The sequence below is a fragment of the Brachyistius frenatus genome, unplaced genomic scaffold (assembly GCF_029030835.1).
Source record: "Brachyistius frenatus isolate BFR_SWC_R1_liver_20210118 unplaced genomic scaffold, ASM2903083v1 Contig_72, whole genome shotgun sequence".
Lineage (NCBI taxonomy): Eukaryota > Metazoa > Chordata > Actinopteri > Embiotocidae > Brachyistius > Brachyistius frenatus.
The window spans coordinates 594,488-613,158 of NW_027210671.1; the positions used below are offsets into that span (position 1 = coordinate 594,488).

Here is an 18,671-nt window from a genome sequence, read left to right on the forward strand (position 1 = left end):
ACCACCAGGTGGTGATCAGTTAACAGCTCTGCTCCTCTCTTCACCCGAGTGTCCAAGACATACGGCCGCAGATCAGATGATAAAACTGCAAAGTCGTTCACTGATCTCCGGCCTAAGGTGTTCTGGTACCAGGTACACTTATGACCCACCTTATACTTGGACATGGTGTTTGTTATGGCCAAACCGTGGCTAGCACAGAAGTCCAATAACGAAACACCAATCGGGTTCAGATAGGGCAGGCCGTTTCTCCCAATCACCCCCCGCCAGGTTTCTCCGTCGTTGCCCACATGAGCGTTGAAGTCTCCCAGGAGAACTATGGAGTCGGCAAGCGGCGCCCTTTCCAGGACTCCCCCCACTGATTCCAAGAAGGCCGGATACTCCGAACTGCTGTTCGGTGCATAAGCACAAACAACAGTCTGAGTCTTCCTCCCCACAACCCGCAACCCTCTCGTTCTCCGGGGAGAACTCCAACACATCGGCGCTCAGTATCCCCACTCCCACCCGGCCCCTTTTACCCTGGGTAACTCCAGAAAAGGACAAAGCTCAGCCCCTCCTTAGGAGCTTGGTTCCAGAGCCAGTGCTGTTTGTGGAAGTGAGCCCAACTATATCTAGCTGGAACCGCTCCACCTCCTGCACCAGCTCCGGCTCTTTCCCCGCTAGCGAGGTGACGTTCCACATCCCCAGAGGTAGTCTATGCTGCCAGCGATTGGGTCGCCCGGGTCCCTGGCCCGGTCCGCCACCCAGTCTGACATTCACCCGACCCTGGTGCTTGTCCCTGCAGTGGGTGGTGGGTCCACAGGGTGGCTGCTCCATGATGTTTTTTCGGGCTGAGCCCGACCGGGCCCCATGGGCGAAGGCCTGGCCACCAGAAGCTCGCTGGCGAGTTCCCGTCCCAGGTCTGGCTCCGGGTGGGTTCCCCGGTTTCCCTAACCCGGGCGAGATGGCTGAACTCTGTGTGCTGTTGTTGTTGTTCATCGGGGGACTTTTGAACCGCTCTTATTCTGGGCTGTACCCTGAGACCAGTTTGCCTTGGGAGATCCTACCATGGTCTAATACCCCGAACAATATAGCTCGCAGGATCACTGAGCCACTTAAACCCCTCCACCACGTTAAGGTGGCGATTCTCAGAGGGGGTGGCTCTTTCAGGTATATAATATACTCCAGGATAATAATTTCCCATGACATTTTCCATAATATCAATATTTTCCTCATAATTAACAGGATAACCATAACCTTTTCATTAACTAGCTTAATAATGGAAAATGTATCAGACCAATTATGTAAGTTTGTTTCCTTTTATCTGTCTCCTTTATGCGCAGTGTCTCTGACCCATGAATGCTTCATTCTAATTTATTCTAAATACAAAATGTATTTGATGAAAGACTTTAACTAAAAGCAAACTAAACAAACAGGCCAGCATCAGATGGGAGTCACCAGACCTCCCCTGAAGAACTCCGTTGGAAGGTAATTAAAAGAAGAGTGTGTTATCCATCGCTCCTCATTAATGCACTTTGAATTAACCGCTTTCAGGGGAGAGGAATGGGGTGGAGGGGACAAGGAAGAAAATCCATGTAGGCTTTGAAGTAATCTCTCTCTGTCAGGTTGGTCCAAACGGGGAGGGTCAGCTCATTATAGCCCCCACAGGAGATGAATGGGTCAGTCAGGCAGTGCAGAGAGCCAGGCTGGACCGCTGTGTTGACAGACAGTTCCACACAAGATGTGTGTGTGTGTGCGTGTGTGTAAAGGAGTAGACATACAGGGAACAGCACAGCAAAATACTTGGCTATATGTGTGCTATCTTTGGCAGGGAGCAGGTGTGCAGAAGGAGGTTGCCTGCTGGGCTATAAGGCCTGGTTAAGACACTAATGTCTGGAGTCAACAATCACTGTGATTTAACTTTGACCACATGGAGGGGTGACCGTCACATCTAGCCAGCTGGGGCAATCATCACAGACACTTCAAACCACACTCCTTAACATTTACTGAGTACTTCCACGTTAAAGAAAATTCTGATGAGTAGAATGAGTTGCATTTTTAAGAAAACATTGTTTGTGATTCTCTTTCATTTGCATTAAAAAGTTAATTCTAATCAATGCATATCTGGCATAAAATAACCCTAAAATTATTAAAGCTATTCCTGAATTGACCACTAGATGGCGGTGTAGTCTTTTGTCTTGTTGAAACCGGTGCAGCTTCCTCGACATGCATTTGTTTTATTAGAGAGGATGTTTACACTTTGTGAATCGATTTCATTTAAACATATGAAGAATTTCATGTTGCGATTTTACCAACATCAGAGCAGGAGCATACTTCAACTACATCAATCAAAATTCACAGATTTTAGCTGCTGATTTAAGTATGCATTTGTTATTCTTTGTTTTAATGTCACATGTTTTGTTTGCTGCCATGTTTCCTTCATGTCGATTTTATCTGGCCAATTTGCATTTTTCCTGCTGATCTCTGCAGTGTGACACATTTGCACAGAAAGTTCATATCCGGGCACAGAGGATGTTAAGTCATTCATTCAGGATTTTCAAGTGGAAGGGTGGGGGCTCAGGGATGGTAATAGAGGAAGAGAGCTTAGATATGATTATATTAGATCAGATTAGAAGATGAACTCTGCAAATAGACCAGCATAAAATGAATTGATATATCTGTTCGTCATTTCGAGCAGCATAATGAGACTGTGGGGTCTCTTGTTCATTAAAATCCATCGATTCATTTAATAAATTGGATTTATACAATTACAGTATATATCACAGCACCACATCACACACATCACAGCATTTATGTGAAATCCCCAAGGGACAAGCACTTAGCATTTCAATCACACACACACACACACACACACACACACACACACACACACACACACACACACACACACACACACACACACACACACACACACACACACACACACACACACACACACACACATACACCCACCATGTAGCATTTTGCTAACATTTTCCTTTTCCTCTGCTGTCATTCACATTAGCAAAACACCCTTTAACAGCAAGACCCTCACTAATACGTTCAGACATCTTCGCAACACAAAGACTAATTATTATCACTGACCACTGGCTTTTAAATGAAAGTAATACACCTTGAATAGGTCATCAGCATTGCAAGAGAAAATGCTGAGGGGCTGTTTGACTAAATGTTATTCTTTACATTCATTATTAGTGTTTTTTTTATTTGTAGTCCTGTGTGTGGCATCATACTGTGTGTCAGCTATCATTAGCTCAAGATAATTGCACACACAGTCTCTGGACTTCATTTCAGATGAATGAGAGAAAGTGAGGGCTGTTCTATCACATGTGTGTTTGACCTCTGACAAGATGATGATCATCTCTTACATCCGGCTATGTCTCAGTGTGACCTTTCACAATGGCAGCATGGACACCCAAAATTAATCTTTATCGAAATGAATTTCCTATGTCACTACAAACTGAATTACATTGCAGCCTCTCGCTCACTTTGTCCTTTCCTGTACCTATTGTGTATTTCTACCCGTTTTTGTTTTTTTAAGTTGTGCAATATATGACTCACTCCCTAGTTTGCTTTTGTTTTGGTAAAGGATGTTATTTTGAATACAGCTGTAGCTTTTAATTCTCTGGCTGTCAGGTTGGCGAGCAAAAACAAGCAGAAATATGTTCCAGGTGGAGAATCACTCGTCTGAGTTTTACTGGTCATACCGTGAATCTCAATCCCACTGTCTGGAAGAGATCTTCTCATTATCTGAGTGTTTGAGCTTTACAAAACGACCTGTTTTCATGTGTTGATTGATTGATTTTAGGGTAGTTTTGCAGAAGACATCATAAAAACGAAACACTTCCTGATTTCTCTGTTAGAGACTGGGATAGAGGTTCTTTAAGAGTAGGGTATTCATCTATCACGGATGTTTCCTCCACCCATGTCAGTGACTATCAAAATGAATCAAAGGTTGTCAGTTAATTTGACAACCTGACAAGTAAAGTTTACATCTAATCCATAAGTCACTGACCCCAGAGCAGAGGTAAAGTGTAGGTGGAGGAGATACAAGACAAAAGCTTTACACTCCATGAGTATCAGTGAAGGCAGATGCTATCTATGCCATTTATAGGCAAATCCTTTCTCCTAGAATGGATGGAGAAAAAGAAGCACTATAATGCACACTGAGACCAAAAGCTGATATAATTTGGGAAGATAATTTTTTCTCCATCAGCATTGGTCTTAAGCAAGGTCTACAGCCTTCACACCTAAACCTACCAGGGGATTTAAGGAGCAACCTTGCAGGCACACAGGCCCGTGTCTGACCTCCCACGATCTCTCGCTGGCTTCCCACTCACGAACACTGCAAGCGTGTTTGGTTTCCCGGTACTTGAGGTTCCTGCTGCTGGAACCGAACCGAAAATAAAGTTGTGTCTTTATTTAACATAAGCCTATCATCCCTTAGGAAATAAGCATACGGTGTATGAAATGACAACCCTACGTCCCGCCAAAGTGTGTAATACACCTGTCAGTCCACTAGAGGACACCGTGTCAAAGTCACATTTTGCCTCGCTTAGGTGTGAAAGGTAAGGCACCATAGAGTTAGGCACCAAAACCATGTGATCAGGTTTAGGAAGAGATCGTAGTTTGGGTTAAAATTAAGTAATTTTATGTTCAGTATGTCACATAAGTTATTTAGGCAAGTGCAGTACGTCATGTTAGGCTATGTAACTCCTCAATTTACTTAAAAGAAATCCACATTGACTTTTGCTTTCTCTCAGATTCGAAAATTTGTTGTCCAGTTGAAAATCAGATGTTTGTTCCATTGAACATGCTTTATATTCTGTCACGTGACCTGTGTCACATTACTTCTTCACCCGTGGCCATATGTGCATGTACTTTTCATGCCTAGGCATGGCAATTCGTGACACTGACACGATATGCTCTAGTGGACGGATGGGTGTATTATATGCTTTTTATATATTTATATATTATATATTTGGTTGAAAGTTCATGTTTTAACAGACACAATTTTAAATCCATTTATGGCACAGAAATTATAAATACACTTTGTGCCTCTAAGTGAATGTTTCATTGCATTGTATTGTGTTTATCATGGACAATACCCACGCAGACAGTAAACTGTGAATGAATAAACAGTCCGTCAGAAATATTGAATCTACACCGATGCCCATTGAAACCAAATTTGAAGTACTCCTTGTGTTGCATGTTCATTCCAGAGGTTTTTATTTATAAAGGCTATTTGACAGTTTATCAGAAATAAAATGCTTTGATTGTTAAAGATTTACGCCTTTCGCTATCGATCCGAAATTTTTCATTCTAATATTGTCATGTTTATTATCCATTAGAAGTGCCACCTTAATTGTAATAACCACCACTCTCTATTGGCCTATCCAACCACTGTTATGCTGGACATACATGTTATCATATTTGGCAGGTTTACATTCTGACTTTTGATTATTTTTCTCTCAATGAAATCACGTGCCGTCATTATGAGTTTTTACGCCAACGACCATGTTGAAATGCTCTAATATGTCTTTGAATGTCAGGTTTTATTCACACGTTGTCAAAGTGATTGTTTGTCGGCTTAATGTTTTTCAGTGACCCTCTGATGTAGGCCTGCCTGTCTGTCCGTGCTGCTATAAAAGCGGCCACCTCACAGGCAGCGCTGTTATTTCTCCTCTGCTTCAGGAAACACTTGACGAGAGACGCACTTCAGCATGTCGGTGGCTCTGCGCGCACAGCTCTTCCTCTTCCTCGTCTCCCTCTCATCGAGGATGGGGCTCAGTCGCTACATTGAGGTACGACGCAATTTTTGTTCATAGTTAAACAAAAGCAAAGTGTCATTATTGATTAAGTCAGGCAGGTTAACATGATGTCTGCAAAGTTTTTCGGAGTATATCTGACATCTGTCGTGTGTTTCTATCGTGCTTTATTCAGGACAACGACGCTTCAGATGGATTATATTCTCTGCTCAGTTTGGCCCAGAAAAGAGAATCAGAGGATTTTATTTTCCGCCGACCTCTCAGTAAGAGCTGCTCTAAACAATGGATTTATTCAGTGACTGATTATACTTGGATAAACAACAACAACCTTTCACATAATAATGTTTAGTGATGGACTTAACATTCATTGAAACTTGAGGTACATTCACTTGAGAGATGATTAAATCCGCATTAGTACCCATGCAGCTGCTTAAAAAGAACATATACTACATTCACTACTTAATCAACAAATCCATGCAAACTGCTTTACTCTGCATACATACAGATTTTGTGTAAAAGCTGATTACATCACACTTGAAGTTCATGAGCAATTTCTTGAGATTTGGATGTGTGTCGGCTTGCATAACCTATGTTTACGTTGTCACTTTCCTGCCTTCTGGGGACAAGTTCTCATGAAGTAAATTAATACATTTTAGTATGAAGTATGAAGACTTGGTTTAAGTTTAAGGTGAGGTTAAGTGTGGGTTAACTTCAGGGTAAGGGTCATATTCAAGTAGTGGTTGGTCAATGTAATGTCTTCTGAAGTGATGGAAACACTGTGTGTGTGTGTGTGTGTGTGTGTGTGTGTGTGTGTGTGTGTGTGTGTGTGTGTGTGTGTGTGTGTGTGTGTGTGTGTGTGTGTGTGTGTGTGTGTGGTATGTAGGATGCTTGGACATGCTGGCCACTGATGGCTACTTCACCTTCACGGCGTCTCGGCCACAGCTGGCTTGTGCTGCCTTCATCATCGCTGAGCCCAGTGAAGTCATCAGTTTGGATCTGTCTGACGTCAGCATCGACTGCAGTGCTGGAGACTTCTTAAAGGTTGGCCCACTCACCAAAAATAACTCCCACACATCCCCAGGCCCCCTGCAAGTGGATGACAGGAAGTTCAAGGCTTTGCAGTTTAAAACCCTGAATTCCCTTTCAGCTTCTTGTGTTTGATTAAAATGATGCCAAACGGGGTTAAGGCGGCGTTTCAGGGCCAAACACCACACCGGATCCTCTCCACATTGCTCACATTACCCAGAGCAAGAGTGGGAGGAGAAGACTTTAGTGCTGAAGCCAAGCCTGCCAGTCACATTGCAGTTTTAGTTCATTTGGGCCAAAGTAGTAAAAGGCATGGAAGAGGCATAGAGTGGGGGTGTTTGGATTTTATAATACCGACTGGCTGGGTCAAGTTGGGAGAAACCAAAAGATTCTGTAAGTGACCTGCACTCATCAGCCACTGTCCAAATGAAATTTACAGATAATTCATAGAATCAAATTCATGTTGGATTATGCTTGTAATGAAATAGGATTCACAACACAGTAATGTAATGTAGATGCTGCTGTAAATTGTACTGGATAATTTAAGATAATACAGCTGAAGTCAAGTAATGTTGCCTTATGTTGGCATGATCTTAAATTTTTTTGTTCACGTTTAAGAAAAAATAAGAATCAAGTCATTCATTATAGAGAACAAGTCCTCAAATATTTTCAAATATATTTCAAGTGAGCAACAAAATAATCATCCAATGTGAAGTTTAACATAATTTTCAACTCAATTCTTTAATGTCTGTCATGTTCACATGTAAGGAGAAAAAGTCCCACTGATTGCATTTTTGTGTCTCCTTTCAGTTGCATTTTATTTGTTTTCATGATATATTGCATTACTGTCCTACTAATGATAAAGTTCCCTTTTTAGTCATAGTTAAAAACATAGCTTTGGCACCTGCTACATGTTCCTATTCTACATTTTGAAATAATACTTTTTTCAGCTCTATATTTCGTAAGTGAAAGTGCATTCATCTGGCTCTGCCTTTTAAGTAATGTGAGGAATCGATTAATTAAAAATACAGTTAGTGAGTAAAATCGTGAATTAGTCAAATAAATCGTTAAATAGTTTTCATGATGAAAACCTGGCATAGTCTATCTTTACTCCATGTTCCTTCTGCAGATATTTGACGGCTGGGTTCTGAAAGGAGAGAAGTTCCCCAGCAGTCGGGACCACCCTCTTCCTCTGCAGCAGCGTTACACAGACTACTGCTCCTCCACAGCAGCAGGAGTCACCAGCCGCTCCTCTCAGAACGTCGCCATGATCTTCTTTCGCGTTCACAGCCCCGACAGCGGCTTCACCCTAGCTGTCAAAAAACTACACAACCCTTTCCGTGAGTCCTGCTTCACATCTTTGAAGTCAGTGTGTGGCCCAAAAGCACACAAAAACACAGCAACAACATCCATAAAAAGAAGAGAAAAGATAAATTGTAAACAAAAAAAGCAACATCATTACAAAAAACAAATTAGACCCAAAGCCTTGCATCCAAGTCAGATTTGTGTTGTTTACTTTTATATGTGTGTGTTATTTCTTTTTTAAAAAGGGGTTTAGACTTGTGTTTCCTCTGTGCATGCATGTGTGTTCTTCCTGGACGTTTGTGCTTGGTCGAGCATTAATCAAGGCCAAGAGCAACATGCAGAGATTGAAGGGATGCACCTGTTTTCCAGCTGCATGACAAACATGGTGTTAACACTGTGTCAAGAAACATAACAATCACTGTCTGTCTATGAGACAAAGGCAGACAAAGAAAGAGCCCTGGCACAAAAAAGGGATTTTGAATGGATTATTTAAAGGTGAACTGCATAAATCCCAGGCCAGCTTTTATTTATATATTGACCAGTAACTGCAGCTGTGCACAATCCAGGGTTTTTAAAGCTTCTGCTGTGTCACTCAGGTGAAACTGGCCATTAAACTGCATCACATATCAAGATGTGATATACATATTGCCAGGGTCGCAACAGTAAACATGCTTCACGCTTCTTGGCCATTTATTTCACCTGATTTTAAAAAGTGGCTTACATTATGCTGCTTTTAGGATGATCGGTTCTGAAAATGCTGTAATAAGAAGCACTGTGTTTTAAAAAAAAAAAAAAACACAGATTTCGTTTGTATTCATTCTGTTCCTTTGAAAATGTGACTGTCACCTGCAAAAAAAAAAAAAAAAAAAGAAAGAAAAAAAAGATACACACACACAACTGCTGAAAATCATTAATTCCAACTTCAAGCCCGGCTCCTTCACCACAAAATGTTTCTAAGTGAACAACATGCATGCATGATTAAAGTGCTCCAACTCCTGTTGGTACCTATTGAGTGTACCATACTGTTATTAATTCAAATTTCATTTTTTTTAAATCTTTGTCATCAGAACTGGAATTAGACTGCCATGCTCACCCCTAATTGTCTCTTCCCTGCCGTCACACTTGATTATGTCCAATTTCTGACGTGAGGTGTCAATGATGAGTTTCTCAGGTGATGGGGAACTGTTAATTTGAAACCTCTCCCGCTGTTTGTTCCTGTGTGTGTGTGTGTGTGTGTGTGTGTGTGTGTGTGTGTGTGTGTGTGTGTGTGTGTGTGTGTGTGTGTGTGTGTGTGTGTGTGTGTGTGTGTGTGTGTGTGTGTGTGTGTGTGTGTGTGTGTGTGTGCGCAAAGCCTGTAACATCATGTCTCAGAGTCCAGAGGGCAGCTTCACCATGGTGATGCCACATCAGCACAGGAACTGCAGCTTCTCCATCATCTACCCTGTGGAGATCCGACTGACAGAACTCAGCCTGGGGCAGGCCAAAAGCAACGAGCTCAGCCCACAGGTAAGACACACAGACAGACAAACAACCCCCTCGCTCAGTGAAGGAAACCACTTAACGAATAAGTACTTTTGATTTACTGAAATTCTTCTTCAATTTATCAATGCACTTAGACAAAATCATGGTATTTTAAAGACAGTTCAGGTATGATACTGTCCATTTTCTGCTCTAATTGTCATGGTAGATCTTGTTTGTTTAACCATACTTTTGTGTCAAAACAACAATTTCTACTTTCAGAAAGAGCTAGGCTAACTGTTTTCAGAATTTATGCTCAGTAAGCTAACCAGCTTCTGGCTCCAGCTATGATATTACTATATGTGAGAGCTCTGTCCATTTTCTAATGACTCTTGGCATCAAAATAAATCTTTTTTTTTTTTTTTTTTTAAACGATTCTCTCAACTAGTTAGTCACCATCTGTGGATATTAAAGCAGAGTCAAATGACAAATATTGGCAGTTAACCTGTGAAAATATTGTCATTAAAAGTAATCCAGGGTTTTCTGTTTTTCAAAATCAGTGCTTTATTGGCAAAAAGGCTGCAGACCCTCACTTGATGCTGCCGTCATTAGTCCTGCTACCTAATTAGTGCTGCGTTCAAATGGGGTCGTATTTATCGTGTACAGAAGGTGAGTCCATATGAACGGCCCCCCCTCATGTGGTATTCACAATGTCGGAACTCAAAATATTCTGTACGTCCCAAATTCACGAGTTGTGACGCGTTTGCTGACGTTTGTGGACGGAAATGGCAGAGGCCATGTAAGTTCATTTTTTTGTCGTTAAGCTAATACATTGTAATTTTAGTCATGCAGAGTTTGCCTTCATAACTTAAATAATAGCCTACGTCTGAGGAAAATGTTCATCTTTTCCCTCTGTGCGTTTGCATTTCCTGCATTATATTACACACCCCCCTCACTTGTTGTGATAAACCGATAGAGAATTATCACCTAACTCTACAGCTCCCCACACTTTTACAGTACTTACCTGTACGCTCCCCAACTTTCATGTTCTGCTTCACTCTCACCGCTCTAGTAGCATCACTTGCGGCTACAGCTATTGGGTTGCAAACCCACTGTGCACTATTCTATCTGCTCAGCAACAAACAGCAGACAGGCACAGTTGGCAACTAGTTGAAAACTAGCTGGTGAACACGGATAAAGAGCCAAATATATCCCTCAGGGCTTCATAGAAACCAAAAGCAGAGCTAAAGGAGAGTGATTTTTGAACTTACACGACTTCATATGAATGATTAAGTTGCTCCATAATTGTTGGATGTGTAAATAAACAGCAATTATTTATAATATGTCAGTGTTTCATGTAAAATGACCCATTTAAACATACAACAAGTGGAAATAGTAAGTAGTAGTAACCCCTAGTAAGTGTGTAGTGTTTAAAACTTCAGGAGAGCTTTTTAAATCTTTTTACAAAAGCTGCAACATGTATTGCAGATTTTCTTTGTTAAAGTGCGAATAAAGGAATATAAATCTTCATAGAGATTTAATAAATACTTTATGTTTCAAAACCTTCAGTTAAACATTATATAAAATGTAAATACCTTTGAGCTAGAGAGGGACAGAAGCTAGTCTGACACTGGCTGCCAGACTACTGACATTAAACTGTAAGCACCCATTTTGCCAATTACAACATCCAACAATACAATACAAACAATACAACATTGCTACTCAGATCCTGAGGAAAATTGTTCCAAAGTCGAGTGTTAAACAGTTTCACAAGCACATACAGCTACATGTCATTGTATTTTATGTAAAAGGTTTGGGGATAACATGATGGGTCAAAGATTGAAACTTGAGGAACCCTTTCAGGGTCACAGGATATAGAACCACAGAATATCGGATTGCTGCCCCTCTTGACTGTGTCTCTTATCAATGCTACACATTGTCTGATTGTGTGCAAGCTGGAACTCGAAGGTACCCTTTTTGAGTTTACTTCTAAACTAACAGTATTTCTTGTCAAAATATTGATTGCAGAATTAATTTTCTTCCTTGATACACTTATATTTGAAATACTTTAGTGACCTGTATGTTAACATCCCTGTCCAGACAAGCAGTCCTTTTCATTCCCTTTTTATCCTCTGCATTGTTATATTTTGGTGCATTATAGACACTAATGATCAATCAGTGGATAGCATAAAACCCAGGGATGCCATATATTACCAACGTCCACCAGGTCATCCTTTTTGTGTTTTATTGGTAATGCAGCATTAAGTAACCTTTCCAAGCAGTAGGAATAGGTATTAGGTGTTAGGAATAGGTGCATCTAAATATTTTGTTGATCCTATTTTTTATAGAGACAGTTGTGGTCAGGCTGTTCAGGGTCAGGTGACTATGTGGAACTGCTGGGAGGGAACGGGGTGGACACCTCTAAGATGTCCCCAGTGGCTGACCTCTGTTTCTCACTCAGTGGGCTTGGTGAGTCTGCGGCCATCCATCTTATCTCCTGTGTTAATCTGTGGCAATGTCACTTCCTTTACAGGACACTTTACTGTGCTTTATGCCATGCCAGATGATATGCTATGTCACACATGCTCATTGTTATCATTTTGTCCTCATTTTCCCTGAAAGCTACTCACCGTGTGTATTGACAAAAACATGATGATGGTGATGATCTCACACATTAAAACTGGTCATTCAGAGTCGGGGCAGCAGGGTTCTCTCGTGGTGAAGACATTTCAGAATACAGTATGCTTCCAATATTAGGAACTATGATAGATTATGCAAAATTCTAAATGATAACATCACACATGGTGACAAATATTTTCACTGAAAATTATATATTTCCCCTTGATTTTAATGTAAAAATGTATGACTTTTATTTAAAAAACAAATCAAATCCCTAAATTTTTAATACCATTTTGCTGCATTATACAGGTATTATATACTATATTAACAATAAAAATATTAACTGATTTACAACGCTCTGGGTGAACAAGTCAATGCAAACGCACAGGTCAAAGAACCTCCTTCAATTATAAATGAATTAAAAACAATAGTGCTGCACATACACTTTTCTGGCTAGAGATTAAAAAAAAATGCTGGAGTGCTCCAGTGTAAAGTATTTTTTTTCCTCTTTGGCCCTTCAGCCCAGATGAAGATTGGTTGTGATAACTCGGTGGTGAGGCTGGTGTCCAGTGGCAACTACATCAACCGTGTTTCCTTCCAGTACCGACTACTGGAACACAACGAGCTCACCAAGACCGGAGAGAACAGTCTGGATAGCTTCTGCTCCGTGGAATGAGATCACAATCACGCACACGCACACACACATTGAGAGCATTCACACACACACAATCACACAGTCGTCCATTTCTCTATAAAAATACATTTAATGAAAATGTCCCATTTCACTAATGCTGTCAGTATTTTGTATTATTATAAATGTATAATTATGTCAGCTTTGATCATAGCATATTTATTTGAAAAAAAAGTATTTTTATTCATCTAAAATTTATGGATGATGGTGGATTTAATTGTTATCTTTTGTCATGAAAATCTGTGGTATATTGTATTAACTGGCAGGAGCCTTAATTTCAAGTCCTCCCTCTGTTGTTTATATTAGTTACAGTTTTACATTCCTGCTGTCTCTTCTCTTTATATTGCCTGGGCAATTTAAAAATAAATATGACCTGCATGATGAAGCAAACTTTTTATATTCTGCTTTTGTGACTCACTCTGTTTTTATTAGCCTTCTTCAATTTCATGATAGAAGTGTGTGTTCACTTGGTGTTTGTTTTACTGGTATGTTTCTGCAGGATCCATCCATTTTTCCCCAAAAACAAATTGCTTCTATTTTCTTTATTGCTGAAAAGAAGCATGTTTTTCAGTCTAGCTAGTCAGCTGTGCAGTTTTCTGGAAAAGGCATAAAGGCTTTTCCAGTTGTTTCCCATGATGCCTCCCTCCCCTGGTGGAGGCTCTCCTTGTGAGACGGACATCACAGTCACCTCCCTGGTCTGGGTTGGTTGCTGTCTCCAAGTTGTTTCCGATGCTTGAATCGCAATTTTTTTTCTACCACATTCTCTTCCCTTGAACCAGATTTAATATCTGACATACATGCACATCTGCATTTGCTGAACAGCCCAAAGGCACGTCCTCTCTCCTAAATGACTCGTGATTGGCCTTAAGTCTCTGTCACCGGTTAGATCCTCTAAAGCAGGGTTGTCAAACTCATTTTAGTTAAGGGGCCACATACTGCCCACTTTCATCTCAAGTGGGCCAGACCAATAAATTCATAGCATAATAACACATACATAACGACAATATTTCTCTATGTTTAAATCATTGGTGAAGATTTTTGGATGATAAACCCTATTTTAAGGTCTTTCTACAATAAACTAGAAACATAAAGACCAAAAACTCAAGACATCAGCCCACTGTTTATCTGCCTGGGCTCTCCTCTGCAGATTCACTAGCAGCGAGCGCTGCTGCCTGTGGCAATGAGCGCTGCTGCCTCCGGAGCAGACATCACATTTACGCTGTTTTTGAAGCAATTACTGGATCGATTAAAAAAAAAATTACAAAATGTTTGTACTCATAAACCTCCATATTCTCATAGAAATGCAATTTATGTCTTTCTGTAATTTTCACACTTAGCAAAGTCATCCGGCGAGCCGAGCTGGACCCCCGGGCGGGCCGGATCCGGTCCGCGGGCCGTATGTTTGACACCCCTGCTCTAAAGCTTTAATAAAATGTAAAGAGGAGGTGCCGATTCCAGTGATCTCTCAGACCACCCAAGTTACAATTTGCTGAAAGGTCAATGTGGATTTTTTTACTGTATGACACCAAAAGAAAATGCCTAGATAATACAGTGAAAGTTGTGCTTATGTGGTGCAGTGTTTTCTTTGTGTAGGCTGTTTTGTTGTTTCAGAAAAGCTTTTTGAATTTACATACCCACAGTTTTCTTGAGGAACAGCTGTTGGCCCTGGTTTGAGCAGTGGATGAGAGATCAGAGATTTTCATGTGGATCAAAGCTGATTTTCTAACCATAATAGTGACACCACTTTGGTCTGGTCTATCTCTGTAACTATTGGATCTATTGTCATGAAATTTGGTGCAGATATTCATGCCTCCATCAGAATTAATTTTGATATCTTTAATGATTTCTTAACTTTTCATCAACATCACCAGGTTTAAACAGTATTTTGAGTTATTACCAAATCACTAACAACCACCAACCTTAACTATAATGATGTTATTGCCAGCAGGCTAACACAAGAAAGAAAGATAATGAACATAGTAAACATACCTGCCGAACATTAGCACGTTATCATTGTGATGGTGATCATGTTAGCATGGCTGTGGACTTGTTTAGATTACAGACTTCAGCTGCCCCTCATCGGGTCTGTATAGTTTTGAAAAACATTACATGGTAAAATCACTAATGTCATGTTGAGCGGGTGACCTTTTAAATTAAGAGTTTGTTTCTATAGCAGATACTAAAGTGAATTGCTGCCACCATGTTAACAGGGAAATGTTAATATCATATTGAATCTTACTTTAGGTAAAATCCCTGCATAGCAGTCAGTGACGACGTGATTAATATAACCCTCATTATATATACACGTGTGTACATGTACACACATGTATCATTGTATTCCACTGTATTAAAATAGCCCGTGTTCTTGGCAATCAGTATTAAGCAATGACGCATGCCCTTTTCTTATTTTTTATAATCCAATCTGTTCCAGAGACAAACTCTGAAACAGCTTTCATCGTGGTTGATCAATGCTAAAAATAATGATTAAAAAGGCTCAATACTTAGAGCGCAGAAAAATACAGCACAACATCCTAAAACTGAGAGATTACAAGTCTGTTTGTGACCCCTCTCCATCACTGACTGTTTAACCCTAATCTCTTACATACTGTACAGCTGTGGATCCTCAGTCTGAATGAATGTGCAGCTCTTAATGGGATTATCCCACAAGCCTCAGTGCTCTTATTCCCCTCGACATCCTTCTGACTGGCTTGCTTTTGATCTTCTCCTTACGTGGAATTAATCTCAAACCTGCTCAGCCGTGATGATTCAATTAACCAGCGGATGTATTTTTTCGCTCGATGTGTTGCAATTTTCAGTCTTCATTAGAGAATGAAATGCACTTTGGATGCCATCGAATGGAATAGAGTGTGATTATTTGTTTCTTGCAGTGGGCGCAGCAGGCTTGAATACTCAGTAATGAAATTATAGTTGCCTGCGATGGTGGACTGGAACTGAGTTTGACACTTGCCAGGCCAAGAGGGGTCAAAGTCCTTTTGGATGATGTGTGACCCTGTAAAGAATGAGACGTGCCTGTGTTATTAATAACAGTGACGTATCAGAATGAGGGAAATTGTGTTTATTTAAGATGTTATTCATACTGGACTAGTTTCTGAATACACAACAGAGAGAAGAATCTGTTAATGATTTTCTATGTCCTCCTCCTTCTGCCTCGTTTTCTCCCCAAAGAGCTGGTCTCAAATTCCGTGATTAATAACACACAGTATAACCCTCATTCAGTTCTGGCTATTATTAAGTGTCTTTGGGTTTCATGTAGGTGACATTAGACCATAATAGAGAGAATGTTTCATATAGAAATCCTTCAGCTTTGATTTTTTTTTTTTTTTTTGTGGGGTGAGAATCAAGCCTTTGTCACTGTGAAGACAATGTGATGCTGTATATACTTAGTTTAGTGGTATCGTGTCAATTCCAGGACAGGTCAGGACTGCATGAGGTTTGACCACAAGGAAAAAACATCCTTCTTTTTAGCACATTACAACTGGCCCACCCCCCTCGTCAACTAACACCATCTAGTGCTGAGAGGTTGGTCGTGTCTTTACTGACTTGCTCTGACTGATATTTGCATAAAAATCAACAATTTATTCCTGAACGAAAGTCACATATTCTGAAAAACTTCATTCATAACTCTGCCTCAGTTTTGGAGATAATTTTACTGTGCATTATATTTTAATTTATTGTATAGCATTGCATCCTATTTTGAATGTATATTCAGGAAGTGAGGGCAATAGATAAGTCCCCAGCTCGACTGTCTCGACCCCATTAATGTACAAAGTGAGCAGTAGTCGTATAAATCTAGTGTAGTCAAATGAACATATTTCTGTCTTTTAAAGGAGAAAATTCAAGTAATAAGTTACATGAATTGGGACGACTGAGAACTCTTTCACTTTTTTTCTATGGTTTTTGTAATTAAAGCGTTAACAGTGGTGCATAAGTAAAGGTATACTTTCACCTCCAGCGTTCACTCCAACGCTCAGCGTTATGTTGCAGATCATAACGGTCTACGTGACAGAACTGTACACCTGTTAGTTAAAGGTAGAACAAACCTTTCTGTGTCACCTGCAGTTAGAAAAGCAACAGTAGTTCTCCACAAATTGTTGTTAGTAATTCTGGCTTTATACACCCTGGATCATATTTTCATAGTTTTGGCCATCGGTTTGTTGGTTGTGATTAATGCTTAATTAGCAGTCTACTTAATGTGAACAATATCATCTGTCTATAATGAATGTTAATTAAGCTAATTATTGAATTTATTTGAATGTACTAGATCTGTTGTGTTACTAATTAGTTTTAATTATTTAAAAAAAAAAAAAACTTATCTATTCATTTACATATACATGAGGTTTTCAAATACATATAAGATAAAATCTAATTCAATCCAGCAAAGCAAAATAACATGATCTGAAGTGTTAAAATATAAAACCTTCATGAGTAACCAAGCAGATTTATCCTTTTACCTGACGGTTTGGCTCATGCTGGAAGAGAGACTGGCAGCAAATATTGTTTAATTGCACAACTGTAATATAGCTATCAAACTGTGCATGGCTAAATAGGTTGTAAAATTTAAAAAATTGGTCTTTGGCTTTAAATGTAGTGGACATTATTTTAGATTTGACAATTTAGTACTCAACTAAATTATGATTACATCACATTTACCGGATTTTACAGGGAAAATGTTCCTTAAACTATGCACTCCCAAGTTTGCACCACGACCAAAGTATGATTGTTTAGAATGACTACTTTAACGTACTCTTTTATAACATATTTAAAGCAGTTAAAGTCAGCTGTTTACAAGTGAATGAAAACAAATAGTCATGGACTTGATTACAGCATATACAGTATATTCTCCTTACTGATATTCTCACCAATTTAAAGAGTTTGTGAGCTATCTTTTGATTTCTCCTGCACTGCTCTCTACTGCCTACTCTCTCTAACTACATGCAGGATTATGGATGGTATGCTCTTGAAGTATTGCAAAAATACTCCTACCTCTACCAGTATGTGAAAAAGAGGTGCAGCAAAACTGTGTTTAAATATAAGCCAAAGTTGTTAATATTTGGTTAATGCTATTCATGCACATTTTCAAAATATACAGTTAGCTATGCACATGAGTAAAACATGAAAGGGAATTTACACTGCATAAGATATAAAAAGTATAAAGTTTTCTTCAGCTATAAATCCCATTTCAGAACAGCTGCTCAAAAGCTCTTTGATGACAAGTATGCTTCCTCCACTTTTAAAAAGTGAAAGAACTGCAGCAGATTTAGATTTTCACAGCATGAAAAACAAAACTGAGGACTTTAAGCTTCTAATGAAGAGTGCAATGGCTGATTGAACAAGAAGGAGAAGGACAAAGAGTGTTTTGCTCTCACACAGGTGCTCAGCACAGCATCAGGCACACTGGGTATATACTCTTTTGCACATACTTCTCTTTGCTGATCATATTTTAAGCAACTGCAAAAACGAAAGACGGCAAACATTTCATTAAATATATGAAGATATGTGATAAGATTCATGAAATAGCAGACTATAATGTTCATAAGGCTGAACATGATTGAGCAAAATGTTACTGATGCAACAGTGAAGATAACTCTGAGGAAAAATGAAAATCAAATCATAAAGCCACCTCTGGTGATAAATTAAAGCAGTGTAACAGCGGTCATCATGCTCATCACACGTGCCAGAATTTGCACCTCAGCAGGTGTAATACTTTAACCTGGAGAAAGGAGAAAGCAAAGTGTTCACAAAGACCAAAACATTTTTATTTTGGGATTCATTTCTGTGCATATTGCTCC

At 39.7% G+C, this 18,671-nt stretch overlaps 1 protein-coding gene across 1 annotated transcript; it reads left to right on the top strand.

Moving 5' to 3' along the window:
• The first annotated feature begins 5,693 nt into the window (after nt 1–5,693).
• LOC138626219 (corticotropin-releasing factor-binding protein-like) lies at nt 5,694–13,245 on the top strand. Its single transcript, XM_069707714.1, has 7 exons — nt 5,694–5,798; nt 5,938–6,025; nt 6,646–6,803; nt 7,918–8,128; nt 9,445–9,599; nt 11,900–12,020; nt 12,692–13,245. Exons 1-7 carry the CDS (start codon nt 5,718–5,720, stop codon nt 12,844–12,846), a joined length of 969 nt encoding a protein of 322 aa, XP_069563815.1. The 5' UTR covers nt 5,694–5,717; the 3' UTR covers nt 12,847–13,245.
• The last annotated feature ends 5,426 nt before the right edge of the window (nt 13,246–18,671 follow it).

Bases quoted from the DNA above. Each gene is read 5' to 3' on its own strand.
- LOC138626219 (XM_069707714.1), top strand. From the start codon at position 5,718: ATGTCGGTGGCTCTGCGCGCACAGCTCTTCCTCTTCCTCGTCTCCCTC. The intron at 6,026-6,645 runs GTAAGAGCTGCT...TGTGGTATGTAG, and splicing joins TATTTTCCGCCGACCTCTCA to GATGCTTGGACATGCTGGCC. The intron at 8,129-9,444 runs GTGAGTCCTGCT...GTGTGCGCAAAG, and splicing joins AAAACTACACAACCCTTTCC to CCTGTAACATCATGTCTCAG.